The sequence below is a fragment of the Hyperoodon ampullatus genome (genome assembly GCF_949752795.1).
Source record: "Hyperoodon ampullatus genome assembly, chromosome: 3".
Taxonomy (NCBI): Eukaryota; Metazoa; Chordata; class Mammalia; order Artiodactyla; family Ziphiidae; genus Hyperoodon; species Hyperoodon ampullatus.
This window is the reverse complement of record NC_136916.1, coordinates 120123164-120145502: the sequence shown is the minus strand read 5'-3', so window position 1 is coordinate 120145502 and position 22339 is coordinate 120123164. Positions and strand designations below refer to the sequence as shown.

Below are 22339 nucleotides of genomic sequence, written 5' to 3'. Positions count from 1 at the left end.
AGGCTGATACGGAAAACTTAGGATCTAGATTTTCCCCCATTTTTGCCTTAAATCAATAGGACATCTATTTTATTATTTATTATTTTTTGCCATAGTTTTTTTGGGAGTGAATAAAAAACGATAAAATACCTCTCATTGGGCCTAATAGGCATTGGGTTCTGTAGAGCTGTTCACTATTTTGTTATAATTGTGGTCATTGTTGTCTGCTAATTTTTTTTGAGATAAATATTTTCATTTGGTTATGATTTCTAATGGATTAATATTGCTGGAAGTGGTAAAAACATACTTATTTTGAATTTTCTTAAGAGGATTTAAAAATATCCTTTAATTTTGTTGCAGAAATAAGAATCAAGCTCTACAATGACAACCTATTTGGAGTTCATCCAACAAAATGAAGAACGAGATGGAGTCCGATTTAGTTGGAATGTTTGGCCATCAAGTCGACTGGAAGCTACAAGAATGGTCGTTCCAGTAGCATCCTTATTTACACCACTGAAGGAGAGACCAGATTTGCCACCCATTCAATATGAACCTGTTCTGTGTAGTAGGACCACTTGCCGTGCAGTTTTGAATCCTTTATGGTAATTAAAGTAGACGGAAAAAACTAATGTGTCACTATGATTAAAAAAAAATGTAGTTTCTTTCTTGCTCATTTATATAAGAATATCTTTGTTTTTGTTTATAGTTATTTTTTCAAATTAAGGTAGTCAGATCCAAAGAGCTATAAAATTTTAGGATCATTCTAGTTATAGAGAGTTGATAAGAAACCAAATGCAAAGTTGTGACTGTGTAAACTGTTAGATTCTATCAGTATTCTCTAGATACTGATGTTGGCAATCAACCCATCTTGTGTCATTTGAAAAGTCATAATTGAGTGGTATGGTGTTTGAAAAATGTTATGATTTCTTGTTACATAAGCCAGACTCTCAAGAATTAACTTTTATTCCTCTTTCTGCTCCCTCTCTCTCCACTCAGTCCACTAGCAAATCTGGTTGACTCCATCTCCAGAACAATCAGGATTCTGTCTCTTACTCCCTGCTAGAACATGGTACTTCAAAATATACCATCTTTTTTCCTGGATGGTTTCATTATCCTCCTAACTGGTCTTCCTGTTTCCGTTCTTGCTTTTCAGCAGTCTCTTCTCCCCTCAGAAGCTAGAGTTTTATAAATGGATATCAGATTATTAAAATCGTTCAATAGCTACTTATTACACTTGGAATGAAAAATCCATAGCCCTTATCAAAACCTATAAAGCCCTATATGATCTATCCTCTGTGTATTTCTGCCTTCATCTTGTATCATCCATTTTCTTTATTTTCATTTGCATTATACCTTACCCTCTCTCTTATCCTTGGATATACCTAACTTACTTCTACCACAGACTTTGTGCAATAGCTATATGTGCTGTCTGGATTGCTTTGCCCCCAGATTTTCCTGTGACTGTTTTCTTTTCATTCTGATTACATGTCAGTTTATTTTTTTATTTATTTATTTTTTGGCTGCGTTTGGGTCTTCCTTGCTGTGCGCAGGCTTTCTCTAGTTGCGGCGAGAGGGCTTTTTGTTGTGGTGCGCAGGCTTCTCATTACTGTGGCTTCTCTTGTTGTGGCACGCGGGCCCTGGGGTGTGTGGGCTTTAGTAGTTGTGGTTCACGGGCTCTAGAGCACAGGCTTAGTAGCTGTGGTGCACGGGCTTAGTTGCTCCACAGCATGTGGGATCTTCCCGGACCAGGGATCAAACCTGTGACCTCTGCATTGGCAGGCGGGTTCTTAACCACTGCACCACCAGGGAAGTCCCTCATTTGTTTATTAGTGAAGGCTTTCCTTTAAAGTAACCCTCCCAAATACATTCTCATGTCCTGCTTTGTTAGCTTTAATCTTTATTATCACTATCTAAAAGTATCTTCTGTGTTTATGCATTTACTTGTTTATTGTCTTTCTCTTCTACAATATAAACTCTGTGATAGCAGGGACCTTTGATCTTGTTTACTTCTTTATCATCAGCACCTAGAATAATGGCATTCAATAAATATATTTTTATTGAATAAATGCTTTCTAGGTCTGAGTTTAGAAGTTACTGAGCCATTTGGAGAAAAAAAATAGGATTATCTTACTTTTATTGTTGACATTTGCTATATATTAGAAGTTACAATATATTCATTTTGGTGAACTTGGATGTGTTAAAAGTATGAATTAAGTATTGGCAACACCTAAAAATACATGGCTTTTAAAGATTGCTTTGATATCAATTTGAATGTATTCATTTTCAGAAAGAAATTAATTTTATTGAAATTAGGATTATTGTACAATTTAACTGGACCATGAGCTATTGTATCTTTTCTTAAAACAGTCAAGTGGATTATCGAGCAAAACTCTGGGCTTGCAACTTTTGTTATCAAAGGAATCAGGTAAGAAAACCCCTGTTACAGATGTTAATGCTATAATACTGCTCTAAATATGCAGAAAGATGCATACTTAAAAATAATGATGAAATAACTTTATATATGATGAAACTATCTTTTTAAATAATTAAATGATCAGGAAATAATTATTTTCAGTTTAAAATTTCATTACTCACAAATAATTTGTTAAAAAAAATTTTGTTTTCCTACCTGCAGTTTCCACCTACTTACGCTGGTATATCTGAACTGAATCAACCTGCTGAACTTTTACCTCAGTTTTCTAGCATTGAATATGTAGTTCTGGTAAGAACATAAGAGTAACTCTTTAAGAAATTTAAAATATCCAGTAATTTATACCAAAATAACTGTTAAATTGAGCTGACTTAAAAGGCATCATTCTTTTTTTTTTTTTTTTTTTAAGAAGATGTTGGGGGTAGGAGTTTATTAATTAATTTATTTTTGCTGTGTTGGATCTTCGTTTCTGTGCGAGGGCTTTCTCTAGTTGTGGCAAGCAGGGGCCACTCTTCGTCGCAGTGCGCGGGCCTCTCACTATCACGGCCACTCTTGTTGCGGAGCACAGGCTCCAGATGCGCAGGCTCAGTAGTTGTGACTCACGGGCCTAGTTGCTCCGCGGCATGTGGGATCCTCCCAGACCAGGGCTCGAACCCGTGTCCCCTGCATTAGCAGGCAGATTCTCAATGACTGCGCCACCAGGGAAGCCCAAAAGGCATCATTCTTGATTCTCACATTGAATTGATTGAGAATTTCAAAGGTAACAACTGTCAAGGTCAGTTTGAATAAGGTAATTTCTCTTGTAGTTATTTGAAAGGTGACCAAGGTATTGGGTGGGGTGGTGTGGTTTGCTATACCGAATAGATCAATAAACAGTAAAGTATCAATTTTGCTTTGTTGTTGGAAGGTCAATTACAAATACTTGGTCAGTATGATGCTAGAGGCTAATGATATATTCCCAAGTCTAATAATGAAATTACTCTTGCATTGGCCCTTGTTAGGAAAATCATTTTTCTTCCCTTTCTGAACAGCTTTACATAGTTATTTACATATTTAAGTATTAAGGTAATATTTTTTATGAATGTTGTAGAGAAACCAGATATGGTTCACTGAGCCAGTCAGTAATTTGTCCACTCTGGCTAGTTTCCAGTTCTCTTATAATCCAATTCAGGGTTAGATAATTATTTTATAAAAATCACCTAATTTTGCTTTTAAGCTTTATAGTTTCTATTTTCTTATTTTAAAAGAAATAAGTGCTTATTATAAGAAATGAAACCTCATGCAGTTAAGTAAAATTGAAAGTGAAAATCTCCTTCATGTAACTATAAATAATGTTTTTAGACTGAATTTTTCACTTGATGATGTCTTGTATATCTCTCCATGCATATATAACCTGTTTCATTTCTGAAATGGCTTTATTAGGATTCCATTATGTAAATGTATTGTAAATTATTTAATTAGTCCTCTATTAATTATCCCGTGTATTGTGCTGAAGTGTTAATACTTTTAAAACATTTTTTTTTATTGCAACATTTTTTAAAAGCGTGGTCCTCAGATGCCTTTGATATTCCTCTATGTGGTTGATACTTGCATGGAAGATGAAGACTTACAAGCCCTGAAAGAATCTATGCAGATGTCATTAAGTCTTTTACCACCTACGGCTTTGGTTGGCCTAATTACTTTTGGGAGAATGGTGCAGGTTCATGAACTTGGATGTGAGGGCATTTCAAAAAGCTATGTCTTCAGAGGAACAAAAGATCTGTCTGCCAAACAACTGCAGGTAAACAACAAGAATGGTAGTTTTAGCCTGTTTGTGCACATCACTCTATGTATGTCTATAAATGCCTTCTAGATACAAGTTTCTAGAAAATATTATGAATGACTAATATAATTGTATTATAACAAAGCCTTTAAATTTAGTGTTGGCCTCAGCGTTCTTTCATTTGCCTTAAATTGTTATTGTAGAGATTGAAGACCCTTCACTTTTGAAGTATCTTTAAAATTTAGAGTGAAACTGAAGCTATTTTACTAGAGATTTGTAGGGCTTATAGAAGAGTCATGCTGAAAACTGAGAGAAGGCAACCACAGAATTTTAGCTTTTGTTTCTTTACATCTCACTTAGGAACTGAACACTGTGTTTGGCAAGGGGACACATTTTAAGGCTTGAGAGTTAATAGGTGAACCATGAGTATATATATTTTTTCACACACTAGGATATTTTTATCTTTGGGGCAAATTGAAGCTTTGTCTTCCAAGGCAGGGAGTTATGTGTAACATACTAGGATCATCTTGGTGTATTTTTCAAAATCTTTTTCTGTCCAGAGATTTTGATAGATCATAAGAGAGTGAGTGAATATGTGCTTCAACTGGAAGATAGTTGAGAGGGTAGAGATTGTTCATGTAAGAGTTTTGAAAAACTTTCTAAGTGATTCTTTTTTTAAAATTAATTAATTAATTTTTGGCTGCATTGGGTCTTCGTTGTTGCGCGTGGACTTTCTCTAGTTGCGGCGAGTGGGGGCTACTCTTTGCTGCGGTGCGTGGGCTTCTCATTCAGTGGCTTCTCTTGTTGCCGAGCATGGGCTCTAGGTGCACGGGCTTCAGTAGTTGTGGCACGTGGGCTCAGTAGTTGTGGCTCACGGGCTCTAGAGTGCAGGCTCAGTAGTTGTGGCGCACGGGCTTAGCTGTTCCGAGGCACGTGGGATCATCCCGGACCAGGGATCGAACCCATGTTCCCTGCATTGGCAGGCGGATTCTTTTTTAATAAATTTATTTATTTATTTATTTATGGCTGCGTTGGGTCTTCATTGCAGTGCACAGGCTTCTCATTGCGTTGGCTTCTCTTGTTGTGGAGCACGGGCTCTAGGCCTGCGGGCTCAGCAGTTGTGGCTCATGGCTCTACAGCGCAGGCTCAGTAGTTGTGGCGCACGGGTTTAGTTGCTCCATGGCATGTGGGATCTTCCCGGACCAGGACTCAAACCTGTGTCCCCTGCATTGCCAGGCGGATTCTTAACCACTGTGCCACCAGGAAAGTCCCTCTAAGTGATTCTTGTACAACCCCCAGTTGAGAAATTACCCTGATTGATAAGCCTGGTATAAAGTAGACAGATATGAAATCAGACTTTGGAGGCATCCAGGTAGCCCAAAATGAAAAAAAAAAAAAGATTTTGAGGATGACTAATTTGAAGCTTAGCAGACTAGGATAGTGGTGCTGCAGTTAACCGAGACAGAAAATACTGGAGGAATATGCAGGTTTGGAGGGGGAGGATATATGAACAGTGAATATGATAGTGAATCATAGTAGTGATTAAGATTTGAGGAAGTGGGGAGAATTAGAGTCTGTGTTCTTTCAAGAGGTTTGTTGTTGAAGGTAGGGAAGGAGATAGTGTGAAAGTTTGAGAGAGAGAGGACAGAGTTAAAGAGGTTTACTTTAGGAGGGACACTTCAATGTGTTTATACACAAAAAGAAAGAGACTAAAGATGGTGAGTGAAAGCAAGAGTGAGATAAGGAGAGTGAGGTTTCACAAAACATGACAGGGATTCCTTCAGGAGCATAAGAAGCAGAGTACCTTGAAGGGGAGGATCACTTGTTTCCATGAGACAAGAGAGAGTGAGCAAGTTTTAACCTCTGTGTACCTTAGTTTTTTCATGTGTAAAGGGAGATAATAATAGTATGTATCTTACAGGGCAGTCATGAAAATTAAATGGATTGTGCTTTTAGATGTTTGCTATTACTGTTATTTTTAAACTGTAAATTTATTTAAAGTAGTTTATTTCTAGTTCTGATTGTAGAATACATTTTACTTAAATTATGTAATATATATGTGATACATAAAACATCTGCCTTTTTGAAAGAATGAATGCATGCAAACTAAATTTTTTTCTTCATCATAATGTTTTTATCTTCCTTCTCTACCCATCTTGTTGAAGAGAGCCTGGTCTTTGTTCCCCAAATAGTTCTGGATTCAAATCTTTTTTTTTTTTTTTTTTTTTTTTTTTTGTGGTATGCGGGCCTCTCACTGTTGTGGCCTCTCCCGTTGCGGAGCACAGGCTCCGGATGCGCAGGCTCAGCAGCCATGGCTCACGGGCCCAGCCGCTCCGCGGCATATGGGATCCTCCCAGACCGGGGCACGAACCCGTATCCCCTGCATCGGCAGGCGGACTCTCAACCACTGCGCCACCAGGGAGGCCCTGGATTCAAATCTTAAACTCTTATAGTTGTGTGATCTTGGGCTGATCTTTTTGCTTGTTTTCTCCTCTTCTATGGAAAGGAATAAACAATACCTATTTTACCAGATTATTTTATTTTAATACTAAATGAAATAATGTAAGTGAGAACACTCAGTGTAGTGTAAACTCTTTCAGGACTTTATAGCAAAATCTGGATTAATATCTTGCTTTGTTACTTACTAGTTTTGTAACCTTAGGCAAGTTACTTAGCCCTTCCGAGCGTCAGTTTTCATTTGCAAAGCAGGAATTTAAAAATCTACTTCATTATATTTTGTGAGGAAATAGTATATACAAAAAGTTTAGCACAGAATCTGGCACGTAAGTCCTCAGTAAAAAGTTGCTGTTCCTTCTAGCAGTGTAGGAAATACTGCAGGATTGGTTCAATAATTTTTTTTTTTTTTGCAAATCTTTAGACTTTCTGATTTTCTGTTATATACTTTTATTCTATTACTTTATGACTAAGCATTTCTAGATTCAAGAAAATTTTAGTAAAATAACATTATTTTTATGTGTCTAGAGAGGAATTCTGCACACATCTAAAATTCAGAACAAAACTGGCAGTTTGGTTAGGCATTAAGTCAGAAAATTAAGAATAGATGTATAAGGTATGTGTACCTTATAAACCCCATTAATACAATTCCTTGTATCTCTCCTTTATATTTATTACAGTTGCAATTTTACACTTGTTTAGCTAATGATTTAACTCTTGTCTGTTTCATCAGATATAAATTTCCATACGGTCAGGGACTATATATTTTTTTCAACATTAGATGCCTGGCACATTGAGATATAGTTGCTGAAAGGAATGAATGAAGACAAGTTAAGAAATATAGACATTCAAGTTACACAGTAACTTATTTTTACTTAATTAGAAATAAAGTATTTCTGAGCTAGTATCCCTCTTTTTTGCTCACATAACACCTTGTACTTTGCTGTCTTATGATAATCATTTCATTGTATTACTGTTTACCTGACAGTCTCCCCAACTAGAACTTTTGCTTTCTGAGGGAAGAGACTTTGTGTTCTTTATTTTTGTGTTCCTAATGCCTACAGAAGCACCTTGCATGTCATAAATATTTGATACATCTTTGTAGGAGTAATTAAATGGATATCACAAAAATAATCTCTTTTAGGAAATGCTGGGGCTCTCTAAAGTACCAGTTACTCAAGCAACACGTGGTCCTCAGGTACAGCAGCCACCTCCTTCCAACAGGTAATAAATACGGCAAAGAGAATTTTACAATTCATGTGGCTATTTTAAGCATCCTATATCATTAACTTGAATGTAGGGATTCAGTGATACTATATTGTTAAACATTTTTAGGAATATAAATACTGCATTAGTATACTTTTTAAAGAGTTGAGGTAGAATCACATCGCTGAAAAGGTTGGTTTTTCATTATTACAATGTAAGGAGTTTCTTTAGTTTTGATATATTCTTGATTTTCTAAGTTCAGAAAAACTTAATTTTTGTGGTTGAGGGCAGCCAAGCAAAAATAGTGCCCGCACAAGCTTTTCATTTTGCCTCCTTAGCCTTGTAGTAGCTTTTTCCACTAAACTTACTAATCAGAGGTGGTCTTACTAAAACTGAGTTGATGTATCTTCTCATAATTAATTCAGTAACCTTAAAACTTACTAGATTGGTAAATGGAAGATGCAGTCTCAAAGTAATACTTGGTTTGAGTGTTTTATTTATAGTGGTTGTACTCAGTGTGGTTCCTCACCAGTGGGCAGCATCACCTGGGAACTTATTTGAAATGCAAATTTTTGGTCACCACCCCAGACTTACTGAAACAAAACTCTGGAACCAGCAATCTATGTTAAAACAAGCCCTTCCACCAATTTTGATGTACACAAAAGTTTGCGAACCATTCGTCTACCGTGTATTCAAATTATTTTTCTCTATTTTTAAGAAAGTGGACAATTTGTTTCTTAAACCCTCACCCACAAACATTTATAAATGGCTTTTTATTTAATTTTGTTTTACAGGTTCTTACAGCCAGTACAGAAAATAGACATGAATCTCACAGATCTTCTGGGAGAACTGCAGCGAGACCCGTGGCCTGTACCACAGGGAAAGAGACCTTTGCGTTCCTCTGGGGTGGCACTTTCCATAGCTGTAGGACTACTTGAGGTAATGACAATAGCTTTCTTTTGGAATGTAAATGTGTATGGAATGATATGTACAAGATAATGTTGGGTGGAAAAATCAGGTCATAGGACAGCACATATGTGATTATATTTAAAGTTTGAGCTGTGGTATATCCTTTTGTGTATAGAGAGGCTTCTGGAAGGATATTTACCCAATTGTTAATGGTGGGTTAAGGAGAGTTTTACTTTTAAGTAGAATTTGAAAATTTTACACTTGACGTATCTTAGCTTTGTAATTAGAAGAATTTTTTTTTAATGTTTTTTAAAATTTGAAATGTTATTAAATTTATAGAAAAGCTGCAAAGGACTTTTTTTCTTAACTATTTGAGATTAAGTTGCTGAAGTGATGTTACCAACCCCTTGAATACTTTAGTTGTATTTCCTATAAACCAGGATATTCTCCTACATAACCATAATACAACTTTCAAAGTCAGGTTTTGAAATATATGATACATACACTGATGTACTATACAATACATAACACTGATACATTACTACCATCTAATTCTCAAAACTCATTCAATTTTCACTGGTTATCTCAATAATTTCTTTTACTGAAAGGATTTAATTCAGAGGCATGTATGTAGTGGTCATGTCCGTTTAGTCTCCTTTAGTCTGGTAGAGGTCCTCAGCCTTTCCTTACTTTCATGACCTTGGCACTAGGCCAGTATATAGAATGTCTCTCAAATTAGGTTTGCCTTGATGTAGCCTCACAATTAGATTGAGGTCTTGCATCATTGGCAGGAATATCACAGAAGTAATGGTCTGTTCTTATTGTATCCTCTCAGGTGGCACATGATTTTCATTTGCCCATTATTGATGATTATGACTTTGATCACTCATTTGATCACTCAGGGTGTGTCTGCCAGGTTTCTCCACTGTAAAATTACTCTTATTTCCCCTCCTTTTGTAATTAATAAACATTAGATGATGAGGATCTTTGAAACCATGCAAATATCCTATTCCTCATCAAACTTTCAATTTATTCATTTATTAATATCACTGTGGATTCATGGTTTCCTATTTTTTACAGTGAGTTATCTGTTACTATCATTTTTTATTCTTTTTTTTTTTTTTTGCGGTACGTGGGCCTCTCACTGTTGTGGCCTCTCCCGCTGCGGAGCACAGGCTCCGGATGCGGAGGCTCAGCGGCCATGGCTCATGGGCCCAGCCGCTCCGCGGCATGTGGGATCTTCCCGGACCAGGGCATGAACCTGTGTCCCCGGCATCAGCAGGTGGACTCCCAACCACTGCACCACCAGGGAAGGTTCATTTTTTATTCTTCTAACTTTCTACTTTGACATAATTCCAAACACATGGAAAAGTTACAAGAATGGTTCAAAGAATTCCTTTAAACCTTTCACCCAGATTCCTCAAATGTTAACATTTTATTACATTTGCTTTATCCTTCTCTCTCCAGATATTTATATAGATAGTGTGCTCTCTCTGTAAATATAGATGTAGCTATATATAGCTATCTATTTATATGTTACACACATATAAATTTTAAAAAAACATTTGAAAGTCGTTACAAACGTGATGTCCCTTTACTTCTACGTTCTTTAGTGCGCATTTCTTAATTACATAAGAACATTCCTTTGTATAACCGCAGTTCATTTAACAATCATGAAACTAACATTGATATAACACTGTTTTCTAATCTTTAAACTTTATTCAGATTTCACCAGTTATCCTAATAATACTGTGTATTGTATTCAGTTGTCATGTCTCTTTGGTGTCCTTTATTCTGGAACAGTTCCACAGTTTTTGTTTGTGTTTCATGACAATACTTTTTAGGAGTATAGGCTAGTTATTTTGTAGAAGGACTCTCAATTTGGGTTTATCTGATCTTTAATCATGAGTAGATTGAGCTTATGCACTTTTGGCAGGAATATTGCAAAACTGATTTGTGTTCTGCTTAGTGCAACATATCAGGAAGTTTTATTACCACTGTTGTTACTTAGCTTTGATCACTTGGATAAGGTGGTTTCTGCCAGGTTTCTTCACTGTACAGTTACATTTTTTCACTGTAGAGTTAAGCATCTAATGGGGAGATACCTTGTATATTCATCAAACTTTTACCCAATAGTTTTAGCATCCATTCCTGATTCTTGCCTGGTCAATTATTATTGTGATGGGTCCTAAATAGTGACTTTCTAATTCCATAACTTCTACATTTATTAGTTGGCTTTCTACTTGAGGAAGAGCATTCTGTTCTTCCCCATTTATATATTTATATTGGTGTGGATTCTTATTTCATCCAATGGATTATATTCCTTTACTATCATTATTTATTTTGATACTCAAATTGTCCCAGATTTGGCCAGTGGGAGCCCCTTCAAGCTGGCTCCTGGGTCCTTATTATATGTCCTTATTATATGTCATCATTGTTTGAACATTTGCTTGCTTTCTAGTACAATAAGATGTTCAAGGCTCATCTTACACCTGCCCTGGACCTGATATCAGCCATTTTGAAGCCCTGGTTTCTTTTAGCTTTGGTTCTACCAGGCTGATCTAGATGCTTCATGTGCTCACTGTTACTGGAATGTCATTGTTTGTATGTCCTAGTGGATGGAGCTAAGAAATATATGTATGTGCATATGTATATGTATGTATATATGTTTCTATAAATGTATATGTACACACATACCTATATAATTATGTATGTGTGCATATATACACATATATCTAAGTACCCCTGCATACATCTATGTCTGTCTCTATTAAAACCACAAACACTATATATTAAAAACCAAGAGTTCTTTCAGATATATCTAATTCCAATTCAGTACCACAGGGTTTATTCTATCCTTCCCATATTTGTAACTCCCTTCTCTGACCACAGGAAGCTGGTTCAGACTATTCAAAATATGTTTACTTATTTGCTCAGTCCTAGAATACACATAGAATAGTTTTAGAATTTCTAGCTCGGACCTCTGAAAAAGAAGCCTAGGAGTTAGAGCTCAGTATTTTTTAACATTCTGAGGATATACAGGACAAAATATACTGTACTCAAAAGTGAATGGGGTTAGTTATCCACAACCTCCCTCCTGTTAGTGTGGTTATGTTTTTCATTTGCTGTACATTCTGTGCATTTCTTTTTTTAAAATCCCATTCTTGTTTTGCATGTGTATATATGTGTAGGGAAACATTAACATGATTCCAAATCAGAGTTGTACAAAAAGATATACTCAGAGTAGTCTCAGTCCCTTTGTTGGGTGAAACTTGTCTTCTAATAAGTTTCTTAAGAAGACTTAAGGGTACAGAATTTCCTAACCTGTCGAATGTTTAAACTGTTTTTCTGTGGCCTTTTTATACTTGAAGGATAGCTTGGTTGGATATAAAAAGCCTTGGTTCTCACTTTCTTTCCTATAGTTTTTGAAAATGATGCTTCATTGTTTTCTTGCTTTGATGTTGTTTTCGAGAAGACTGATGCCAGCCTAATTCTCTTGCCCTTGTAAATTATTTGATCATTTGCTTGGAGTATTACTAGTATGTCTTGTGGGTTAATTTTCTCTAGTGCCTGGTGATCCTTTTCTATATGTGTATTCAAGTATTTTGTTTCTATAAAGTTTTCTTGTATTACAGTTTTAAGTGTTAGTTTTTTCATTGTTTTGTTTATCTTCTTTAAGAACTCCAATTATACATAAATTGGATCTTTGCTTGTTTTCTATTTCAACCACTTTATCTCTGATCTTTTATTCTTATTTATTTCGTTTTCATGCTCTTGATTATTTTCTAGCTGTTCTTTAGTGCCCCTTAATAAGTTTTCATTTGAATCTGGCAGTTGTTCTGTGCTGGCTGCTAGCTACCTTCTTTCTTCCATGTACTTTTCCCCAAACTGCCCTTGCTTGTGTGAAGGCTTGCATGGGAGATAGCTCACTGGGACTTAGTGTTTTGTTTTTTTTTTACTTATAAGTAACTTGAAGTTTGAATGCTTTTTGAGTTCTAGGTATGAAGGTGTGTGGTTTGTGTACTTTAATTTGTTCTTGTTCTTTACTGATGTTTCAGCTTTACATGACTGCTGTTACCTCAGCAGTATGATACCCAGTACGAAAACAGTATTTTTATTTGTTTATTAATCTAGTTTAAGAATGTTATAGAAGTAATAAGTATACCTGATAAAAACATTCAAACAGGGCTTCCCTGGTGGCGCAGTGGTTGAGAGTCTGCCTGCCGATGCAGGGGACACGGGTTCGTGCCCTGGTCTGGGAGGATCCCACATGCTGCGGAGCGGCTGGGCCAGTGAGCCATGGCCACTGAGCCTGCGCATCCAGAGCCTGTGCTCCGCAGCGGGAGAGGCCAGAACAGTGAGAGGCCCGTGTACCACACAAAAAAAACAAAAAACAAAACAAAACAAAAAAACCATTCAAACAATATGCAAGGATGTATAAAAATGAAAAGTAAAAGGCAGTTTTCCTTGCTCTTGCCTAGATTTGTTAATCACGAATTTTTTAAATTAGCATCAAAGTATATATCATTGACATTCTTTTCTGAAGCTATAATGTAGCTTGAAAATGCACTGTGTATTTTTGTTCAATAACTGCTTATAGAAATTAGAAATAAAAGCATTTCAAATATGATATATAAATATTGTTAATTGTGGAATAGAGTGGTTATACACATAGAGAAGGAGATGTAATTCTTTGTCATTGCAGTTTTGCTGCTTGCTGGGGAATCTTTCATGTATTAAAGTCATAGGATACCTTTAATTTTTTTTTTCTAGATTCCCTGTTTCTTTTGGATTGTACTCAGTTCTTTTGTTTATTATAAATTTTCTGAGTTCTTGCATGTCTAAAAATGTTTTTTAATTTTTCCCTCTCACTTCATTTGTACTTTGGGTCCCTGTCTTCAATGGGATCTTTGAGCCATTCCTCGCTAGTATTCTAACAGATAGTTTATTGGATAATTTGATGTAGTCTCATTCTTAGTCCTTTTCAGGAAACTTATTTTTCCCACTGAACATTTTTAGAATGTTCTCTTTAATTTTAGAGTTCTGAAATTTCATTAGGCTGCGTTTAGGTTTGATTATTTTTCATTAATTACATTTGGTTTTTGGTAGGTCCTTTCATTAAGACTCCTGTCATTCTTCAGCTTACTTTATTTTTTTCTTTTTTAGTCTATATTCATTAGATTGATGTTGGACTTCTGTATTTCTTCATATCTTTATTTTTTTTTCCTCATATTTTCCTTCTTTGCTCCTATTTCTTAGAGGTTTCTTCAAGTTTATTTTCCATATCTCTAACTTGGTCTTCAGACATGCTTTTTAGCCCATTCCTTGAGGTATTTTTACTTTTGCCATGATTTTCATTCTAGAAACTCTTGAGAGTTGTCATATTTGTTTTGATATTCATTGTAACATGTGTTCTGTTCTGTATCTTTCAGCCCCCAATTTCTATGCTAAGAACCTTCTCTGGGAAGATTGCCTACTTTTCTCAGAGAGCCGTTCTTAGGAATTGCTAAAATCTGTTGTCATTAGCTGCTGTTTCTGGATCTGACTGCACTTCTTTGGCCCATTGCTGCTTTTTGTGTTTTTTCGACTCTAAATGTAGAGTTTTTAAGATATTCCCTTGGGAAGATCTGGCTTACTTTTGGTATATATATATGTACATATGTATTTTAAATTATACATAATATATATAGTTAAAATTCTTTTGTCAATCCAGTACAATCTGTTGTTAGGATTCCTCAAAATTTCTAGTCTGCTGATAGTACTCTTTCTTATTTATTTTTTAAACAGTACCATTTATATCATTTCACTGGCATCTTGGGAAGAAGGGGGAGGTAGATTGAAGTACTCAATCCATCAGTTTGAATTAGAAATATAAGTTGTACATGTATTTTAAGCATAGAAAACAAAAATAACAACCAAACAGAAAAAGATACCCTCTTTTCTTCTTCTTTTCCTACTCTTCCCTATCTAGTACTAGTTAAGCAGGAGGAACATCCTTGCTTATAGGGATCAGGTTTATAGATTATTTTAAAATTAGGAAGGCATTGCTATTAGAATAGGATTTCAAAAGAAAGATATTCACACAAACATCTTGTTTTAAATTTTGTTTTAAACAGTTGATTATTCTTGGAAAATGTATGCTTCCCTGTTTTCTAGAAAGAATATATCAAAATTCACTATCATAAATGTATATCGATATGTTTTCCTTTAAACTCTTCTCATGAGTTACTTTTTCCTGATAGTGTACTTTTCCCAACACTGGTGCTCGTATCATGATGTTCATTGGTGGTCCAGCCACTCAGGGGCCTGGAATGGTGGTTGGAGACGAATTGAAGACACCCATAAGATCATGGCATGACATTGAAAAAGACAATGCCAAATATGTTAAAAAGGGAACTAAGGTAATTTTGGTTTTTAAGTCTTTTTGCCTTATTAAAAAAATTCATTTGATGGAAGAGGAAGAATATAATTACTTTATGATAAATCTGATATTGTGATGATCCTGCAACTGCTCCTCAGAATTAGAGAAATAGTCTTTTTCTTCCTTGATAATTTGTTATATTTTTTCTGGTTTTAAATATTTAAAAACTTAATAGGGGGCACCAATAGGTGTCTCTTTAAAAACTACTCCTGAGAGAAAACCTGTGTGTCTTTTTTAATATTCATGTTAAAGAATGTCTTTCCCATCAGGAAGAATTTCTTGAATTTTCCAATTTCTCATTTCCAGGAGGCTGCCCTTTAGATATGTATATTGTTCATAGCTTGAATAGTCCGTCATTTTCTCATAAGTTGTTCTCTGTTCATGTAACTTCAATTTTATCTGGGTTTGTGTCAGTACATTTTCACTACTGTTGATTCTTGATACCCTTGTATTGGTTCTGCTTGTTAATGTCCCATCCCTCTCCCCCTTTTTAAAAAAATTGTCTAGAGTTTACAATTTTAGTTTAGTTGTCCTGTATTATCTCATATTTCTTTTTGGTAGTCATTATTATATTTTTAAGGTGTAATTAATAACAGATAATTTTTGTCACTATTAATGGATGCTTTTTTCCTGTCACCTAACTTCCCTTTTGAATTTGGAGTATTTCTTAGAGCTTCAAAAAAAGTTTTATATTTGTTTATCTTAATGCTTTTGCTATTGTCTATTTTTCATGTTACTTGAGTATAGATTTATCCAGGAAAAAGAGTTCTGTGTTGTTCTTCCATCATGTGTATGTATGAAGAGCAACATGCCTTTCTTCAAGGTTAGCTCGAAATTTAGGAGTTCATTTAGAATGAATGGCATTTAAAGAAAAGAATGTGAAAGTGTCAGACTCATTAGAAGTTATCGTATCATTTTATGAGACGTTATAGAAAATTAGAACAAATCACATTTAAATTATTATGGATTATTCTTTTAGTATTTCTTAGATCATTTTGATTTATTAATGGCAAAAGATTTATAGGATGATTAAGTTTGTACATTACTTTGATTTGATCTTAAAAAATCTGTTGTAGCATTTTGAAGCATTGGCTAATCGCGCTGCTACGACTGGTCATGTTATTGATATCTATGCATGTGCATTAGATCAGACAGGTCTCCTGGAGATGAAATGCTGTCCTAACCTTACTGGGTATGTATATACATTTTTACAAGTATGGCAGTTATAAACTAATAACGACACTTTACAAATATAAACCAATAATGGAAAAAAAAATAGTCATGATCCTGCCACTCCAGGGCAACAGCTATTAACAGTTTTTGATACTCCTTTCAGTAAAGCTTATTTTAAATTTTTTCTAAAATACAGTTAAAAAGGCACAAGTTCTGTTTGAAAAGATCATCTTCATACCCTTCAGTCATTGTTTTATATTATTATATTGGTAGCTTTTTTGAGATATAACTCACATACTATAAAATTTACTCATTTAAAGCATGTAATTCAATGTTTTTTCTTTTTTTTTTTTAGTATATTCTACCCATCACTATAATTTTATTTTAGGACATTTACATTATCCCAGCAAGAAACTCTGTACCTATTAGCAGTCACTTCCCATTTCTCCTTCCTCCCCCTCCCCCTTTCAGCCTAGACAACCACTAAACTACTTTCTGTCCCTATATATTTGCCTGTTCTTGATATTAGGGGGAAACCATTTTATCCTTCACCATTAAGTATAATGTTAGCTGTGGATTTTTGTAGATGCCTTTATCAGGTTGAGTATCTTCCTATTCCTAGTTTGTTGGATTTTTCTTTTTTTTTTTTTTTTGCTGTACACGGGCCTCTCACTGTTGTGGCCTCTCCCGTTGCGGAGCACAGGCTCCAGACACGCAGGCTCAGCGGCCATGGCTCACGGGCCCAGCTGCTCCGCGGCATGTGGGATCTTCCCAGACCGGGGCACGAACCCATGTCCCCTGCATTGGCAGGCGGACTCAACCGCTGCGCCACCAGGGAAGCCCTGGATTTTTCTTTGAGTGAGATGGGAAGTCATTAGAGAGTTTTCAGGAGAGGGGTGATATGATCTGACTTAATGCTTTAAAAGGATCATTTGACTTTAGTTGTCTTTAGTACGTAGAGGGACACAGGAATATCAAGTGGTGGCATCACAGCTGGTGAGAAGTAGTTGGATTTGGGGTATATTTAGAAGACAGAGAATTTGCTAGGAGGTTGGATCTGGTGTTTGAGAAAACCAAATGAGTCTAGGAGGATTGAGTTGTCCTTTATTGAAATGGGTAAGACTGGGAGGAAGAACATTTGGGGAGAAGATTAGGAGTTCAGTTTTGAACATGTTTGGTTTAAGATAACAGTAGACATCCATGGGGAGAGGTTGAGTAGGCAGTTGGTTATTAGAACCTACAATGCAGAAGATAGGTCTGAATTTATATCTAGAGATATAAATGCGGGAGTTGTCAGAATATTGCTGTGTTTTTTTGTTTTTTTTTTTTGCTGTGTTGGGTTGCTGTGCACAGGCTTTCTCTAGTTGCAGCAAGTGGGGGCTACTCTTCATTGTGGTGCGCAGGCTTCTCATTGCAGTGGCTTCTCTTGTTACGGAGCATGGGCCCTAGAGTACATGGGCTTCAGTAGTTGTAGCACACGGGCTTAGTTGCTCCGCAACATGTGGGATCTTCCCAGACCAGGGAATGAACCCGTGTCCCCTGCATTGGCAGGCGGATTCTTAAGCACTGCGCCTCCAGGGAAGTCCCTATTGTTTGTTTTTTAAAGCAATAAAAATGGATGAGATTGTAAGATTGTGTAATTTAACACTACGAAGGTCATTGGTGACTTTCCTAAGAGCACTGAAAGTTGACTTAGAGTGAATAAGAAAAGGAACAGGAAGAGGGGATTGGAAGCAGCTAACATAGACCAGAGCTTCTCAGACTTTCATTTCACATGTACAAGTCAGTTGGATATCTCGTTAAAATATAGATTCTGGATTTAGTATGCATAGGATGGGACTTGAAATTCTGCTTTTCAAACAAGACCCCTGGTGATGCTAATGTTGTGGGACCAAGGGCAACACTGAGTAGTAAAGGTATAGACAGCTCTTTCATAGAGGTTTGCTGTAAAAGGGAGTGGATAAGTAGGGTATGGTATACGTTGCCATTAATTTAGGATGTTTTACTAGGTTTAGTGATAACATAGATCATTCTAGATGACATGTTTGCAAAAGTAGAAAATCTGAAAAAATCTACATGCAAACTATTAGAATTAGTATGTTAAGTTCTCAAGACTTCTAAATCAAGGCCAGTGTACAAAATTCAACTATATTTTTGTATAACAGTAACAAATACAGTAGACCCTGGAACACCATGGGTTTGAACTGCACAGGTCCACTTATATGTGGATTTTTATCAATATATACATACTATAGTACTACATGATCCTTGGTTGGTTGAATCCAAGGAAGTGGAACCATGGATACGGAGGGCTGACTATAAAGTTTTACACAGGGCTTCCCTGGTGGCGCAGTGGTTGAGAGTCCACCTGCCAATGCAGGGGACACGAGTTCGTGCCCCGGTCCGGGAGGATCCCACATGCCGCGGAGCGGCTAGGCCCGTGAGCCATGGCCGCTGGGCCTGCGCGTCTGGAGCCTGTGCTCCGCAATGGGAGAGGCCACAACAGTGAGAGGCCCGCGTACCGCAAAAAACAAACAAACAAAAAAAGTTTTACACAGATTTTTGACTGCACATAAGGGTCTGTGCCCTAAACTCCGCATTGTTCAAGGGTCAACTATAAAGAGCAAACAAAATTTAACAGCATACTATCTATAATAGCATCAGAGATAACATAAATTAGGACTTTAGCAGTATCAAAAATAAAATTTCCATTGATTAATTATACCACATCAGTTTTTTTCTTTTGCCTAATGTAATTTTTGATTGTTGTTTTAAAAACTATTTAAAATATTTTAAAAATATGATGAGGAAATACATGTAAATGTTTGTACTCAGGTTGTATATGGATATATGTATCCGCCTTTTAATTTAAACAGTAGAAAGTTTTACATAGCTTCCCCTACTTTGCCTTTTTTACTGATATCTTGGAAATGGGTTTATAGTAGTACAGTTGACCCTTGAACAATTTGAGGATTGGGGGAACTGACCCTTTGCATAGTGGAAAGTCTGAATATAATTTTTAGTTGGCCCTCCATATCTGTGGTTCCTCTATATTTGCAGTTCTGCATCCTCAGATTCAACCATCAGTGGATAGTGTAGTTCTGTAATATTTACTACTGAAAAAAATCCGCTCATAAGTGGATGCACGCAGTTCGAAACCTGTGGTTTTCAAGGATCAACTGTATATTACTCCATTGTGTGGTTGTACCGTATTTTATTCAGCTAGTCTAATAGATGGTCATCTGGATTGTTTCCAATCTTTTATTATTATAAATAGTACTTCAGTGAATAGACTTGTGCCTATATTTTGCTTTTTGGTTTTTGTTTGCCCAATTATCTTTGGGATAGATTCCTAATAGTGGTGTGGCTGGATTACAGAGAAAATACATATGTAATTTTGTTAGATACTGTCAAGTTTCCTTGCATTGGATTTGCACCATTTTCCATTCCCATAAGCAATTATGAGCATGCCCGTTTTTCCACAGCCTCATCAACAGAATATGTTGTCAGACTGATTTGCTGATTTATTAGGGTGGAAATGGCATCTCAGAATAGTTTTTATTTGACAGTTAGTGTTTTTTAAAACTTAAAAAAATTTATAAAGGTACATGGTTACTGAAAAAAATTTAACAGTACTTAAGTGCATAAAGTGAAAATACTCCCAAAATATGCCTGTATTCTCATTCACTGGGTATAACACTGTTAAGTTCAGTGTGACACACAGAGACAATATATGCATATACACGCACTACACATGGAGATATTTATTTTTAAGAATGAGAGTGAATGCTGTGAACTGTCAGATGTCTTCACCAGTAGGGAGAACTGGGTAACTGGGATGGGAGAGACACATATATTACTATGTACCCTTTTGTACGTTTTGAATTTTGTAATGTATAGATGTATTACCTATTTAAAAAAGAATTTTTAAAAATTACTGAGGACAGATACAAGTGTTAGGGGCACTCAGGTACCCTCAGAATTGAGATTATTTGTGGTGTGGGGATATTTTCATATAATTGAGTTTTTAAAGTTAATATTACTATCACACATTTTGGGAAATATCTTTAAAATTTTGTTGGTAGTGTTGAAAAATAATTTACTTTTCTGGTTTTACACATGGAGCCTTGTGTCACATTGTTTTTTGCTCTTTCCATGCAGAGGATACATGGTAATGGGTGACTCTTTCAACACTTCCTTATTCAAGCAAACTTTTCAAAGAGTTTTTACCAAAGATATGCATGGACAGTTTAAAATGGGCTTTGGTGGTACATTAGAAATAAAGGTAAGAACCAAAACTTGACATGTATGGTATGTTACCAAGAGAGAAATTTGTAGGCTTGATCATAATTTTAAAACATCATCAATCAAATTCAAGATATGCTTTAAAAATAGTGGTTATTTTGTATTGAAACCTGGAGTTAGAGATTTGTTACCAGAAAAATGTTCATCGTTAAATGTACAATGAAATTTTACTTGAGCATCCCTAAATAATTGTTAAAACAAGAGGAAATTATATAAGTAAAATTTCCTTTAACTCTATTTTTTGTTTATATAAGGTTTAACTTTTTAAGTATAGGCATACCTCATTTTATTGTGCTTCGCAGATACTGCATTTTTTTACAAATTGAAGGTTGTGGCAACCCTGTGTGGAGCAAGTCTGCTGGCACCATTTTTTCAACAGCATTTGCTCACTTCATGTCTCTGTGTCACATTTTGGTAATTCTCACAATATTTCTAACTTTTTCATTATTATTATATTTGTTATGGTGATCTGTGGTCCGTGATCTTTGATGTTACTATTGTAATTGTTTTGGGGCACCATGAACCGTGCCCATTTAAGACAGTGAACTTAATCAGTAAATGTGTGTGTTCTGATTGCTCCACCTGCTGGCCGTTTCCTGGTCTCTCTCTCCCTTTTCTCAGGCCCCTCTATTCCCTGAGACACAGCAATATTGAAATTAGGCCAATTAATAACCCTACAATGGTCTCTAAGTGTTCAAGTGAAAGGAAGAGTCCCACATCTCTGACTTTAAATCAAAAGCTTTGTGAGGAAGACATGTCAAAAACCAAGACAGGCCAAAACTAAGTCTCTTGGTGCCAAACAGTTGGTCAAGTTGTGAATGCAAAGGAGGAGATCTTAAAAGAAATTAAAAGTGCTACTCCAGTGAACACACAAAGGATAAGAAAGAAAAACAGCCTGACTGCTGATATGGAGAAAGTTTTAGTGGTCTGGATAGAGGATCAAACCTGCTACGATGTTCCCTTAAGCCAAAGCCTAATCCAGAGCAAGGCCTTTCCTCCCTTCAATTCTAGGAAGGCTGAGAGAGGTGAGGAAACTGCAGAAGAAAAGTTTGAAGCTAGCAGAGTTGGTTCATGTGGTTTAAGGAAAGAAGCCAGCTTTGTAACATAAAAGTACAAGGGGAAGCATCGAGTGCTGATATAGTAGCTGCAGCAAGTTATGCAGAAGATCTAGCTAAGATAATGAAAGAAGGTGGTGGCTACATAAAACAACAGATTTTCAATGTAGATGAAACAACCTTCTACTGGAAGAAGATGCCATTGAGAACTTTCATAGCTAGAAGTCAGTGGTGGGCTTCAAAGGACAGTCTGACTCTCTCATTAGGGACTAATGCGGTCGGTGAGTTTAAGTTGACCTAATACTCATTTACCATTTCCCGAGATCCTTGGGCCCTTAAGAATCTACTCTGCCTATGTTCTATAAATGGAACAACATAGCCTGGATGACAACATATCTGTTTACCACATGGTTTACTGAATATTTTAAACCCACTGTTGAGACCTACCACTCAGAAAAAAAAGATTCTTTTCTAAATATTACTGCTCATTGACAATGCACCTGGTCACCTAAGAGCTCTGTTGGAGAGGGACAATGAGATTCAAGTTGTTTCTATGCCTGCTAACACAACATCCATTATGCAGTCCATGGATCAAGGAGTAATTTCAACTTTCAAGTCTTATTTTTTAAGAAATACATTTCATA

General features: G+C 36.0%; 1 protein-coding gene across 1 annotated transcript in view; it reads left to right on the top strand.

Moving 5' to 3' along the window:
• Positions 1–360: 360 nt before the first annotated feature.
• The window catches only part of SEC23A (SEC23 homolog A, COPII coat complex component), a gene marked incomplete at its 5' end in the record, with an annotated part of 55802 nt that continues 33823 nt past the window's right edge, over positions 361–22339 (top strand). Inside the window, 9 exons of the mRNA XM_079700476.1 lie at positions 361–581; positions 2347–2404; positions 2615–2701; positions 3954–4190; positions 7771–7850; positions 8627–8771; positions 14984–15142; positions 16239–16354; positions 20497–20620. Of these exons, the coding sequence (XP_079556602.1) occupies positions 361–581; positions 2347–2404; positions 2615–2701; positions 3954–4190; positions 7771–7850; positions 8627–8771; positions 14984–15142; positions 16239–16354; positions 20497–20620 (1227 nt within the window). The remainder of the gene's footprint in view (positions 582–2346; positions 2405–2614; positions 2702–3953; positions 4191–7770; positions 7851–8626; positions 8772–14983; positions 15143–16238; positions 16355–20496; positions 20621–22339) is intronic.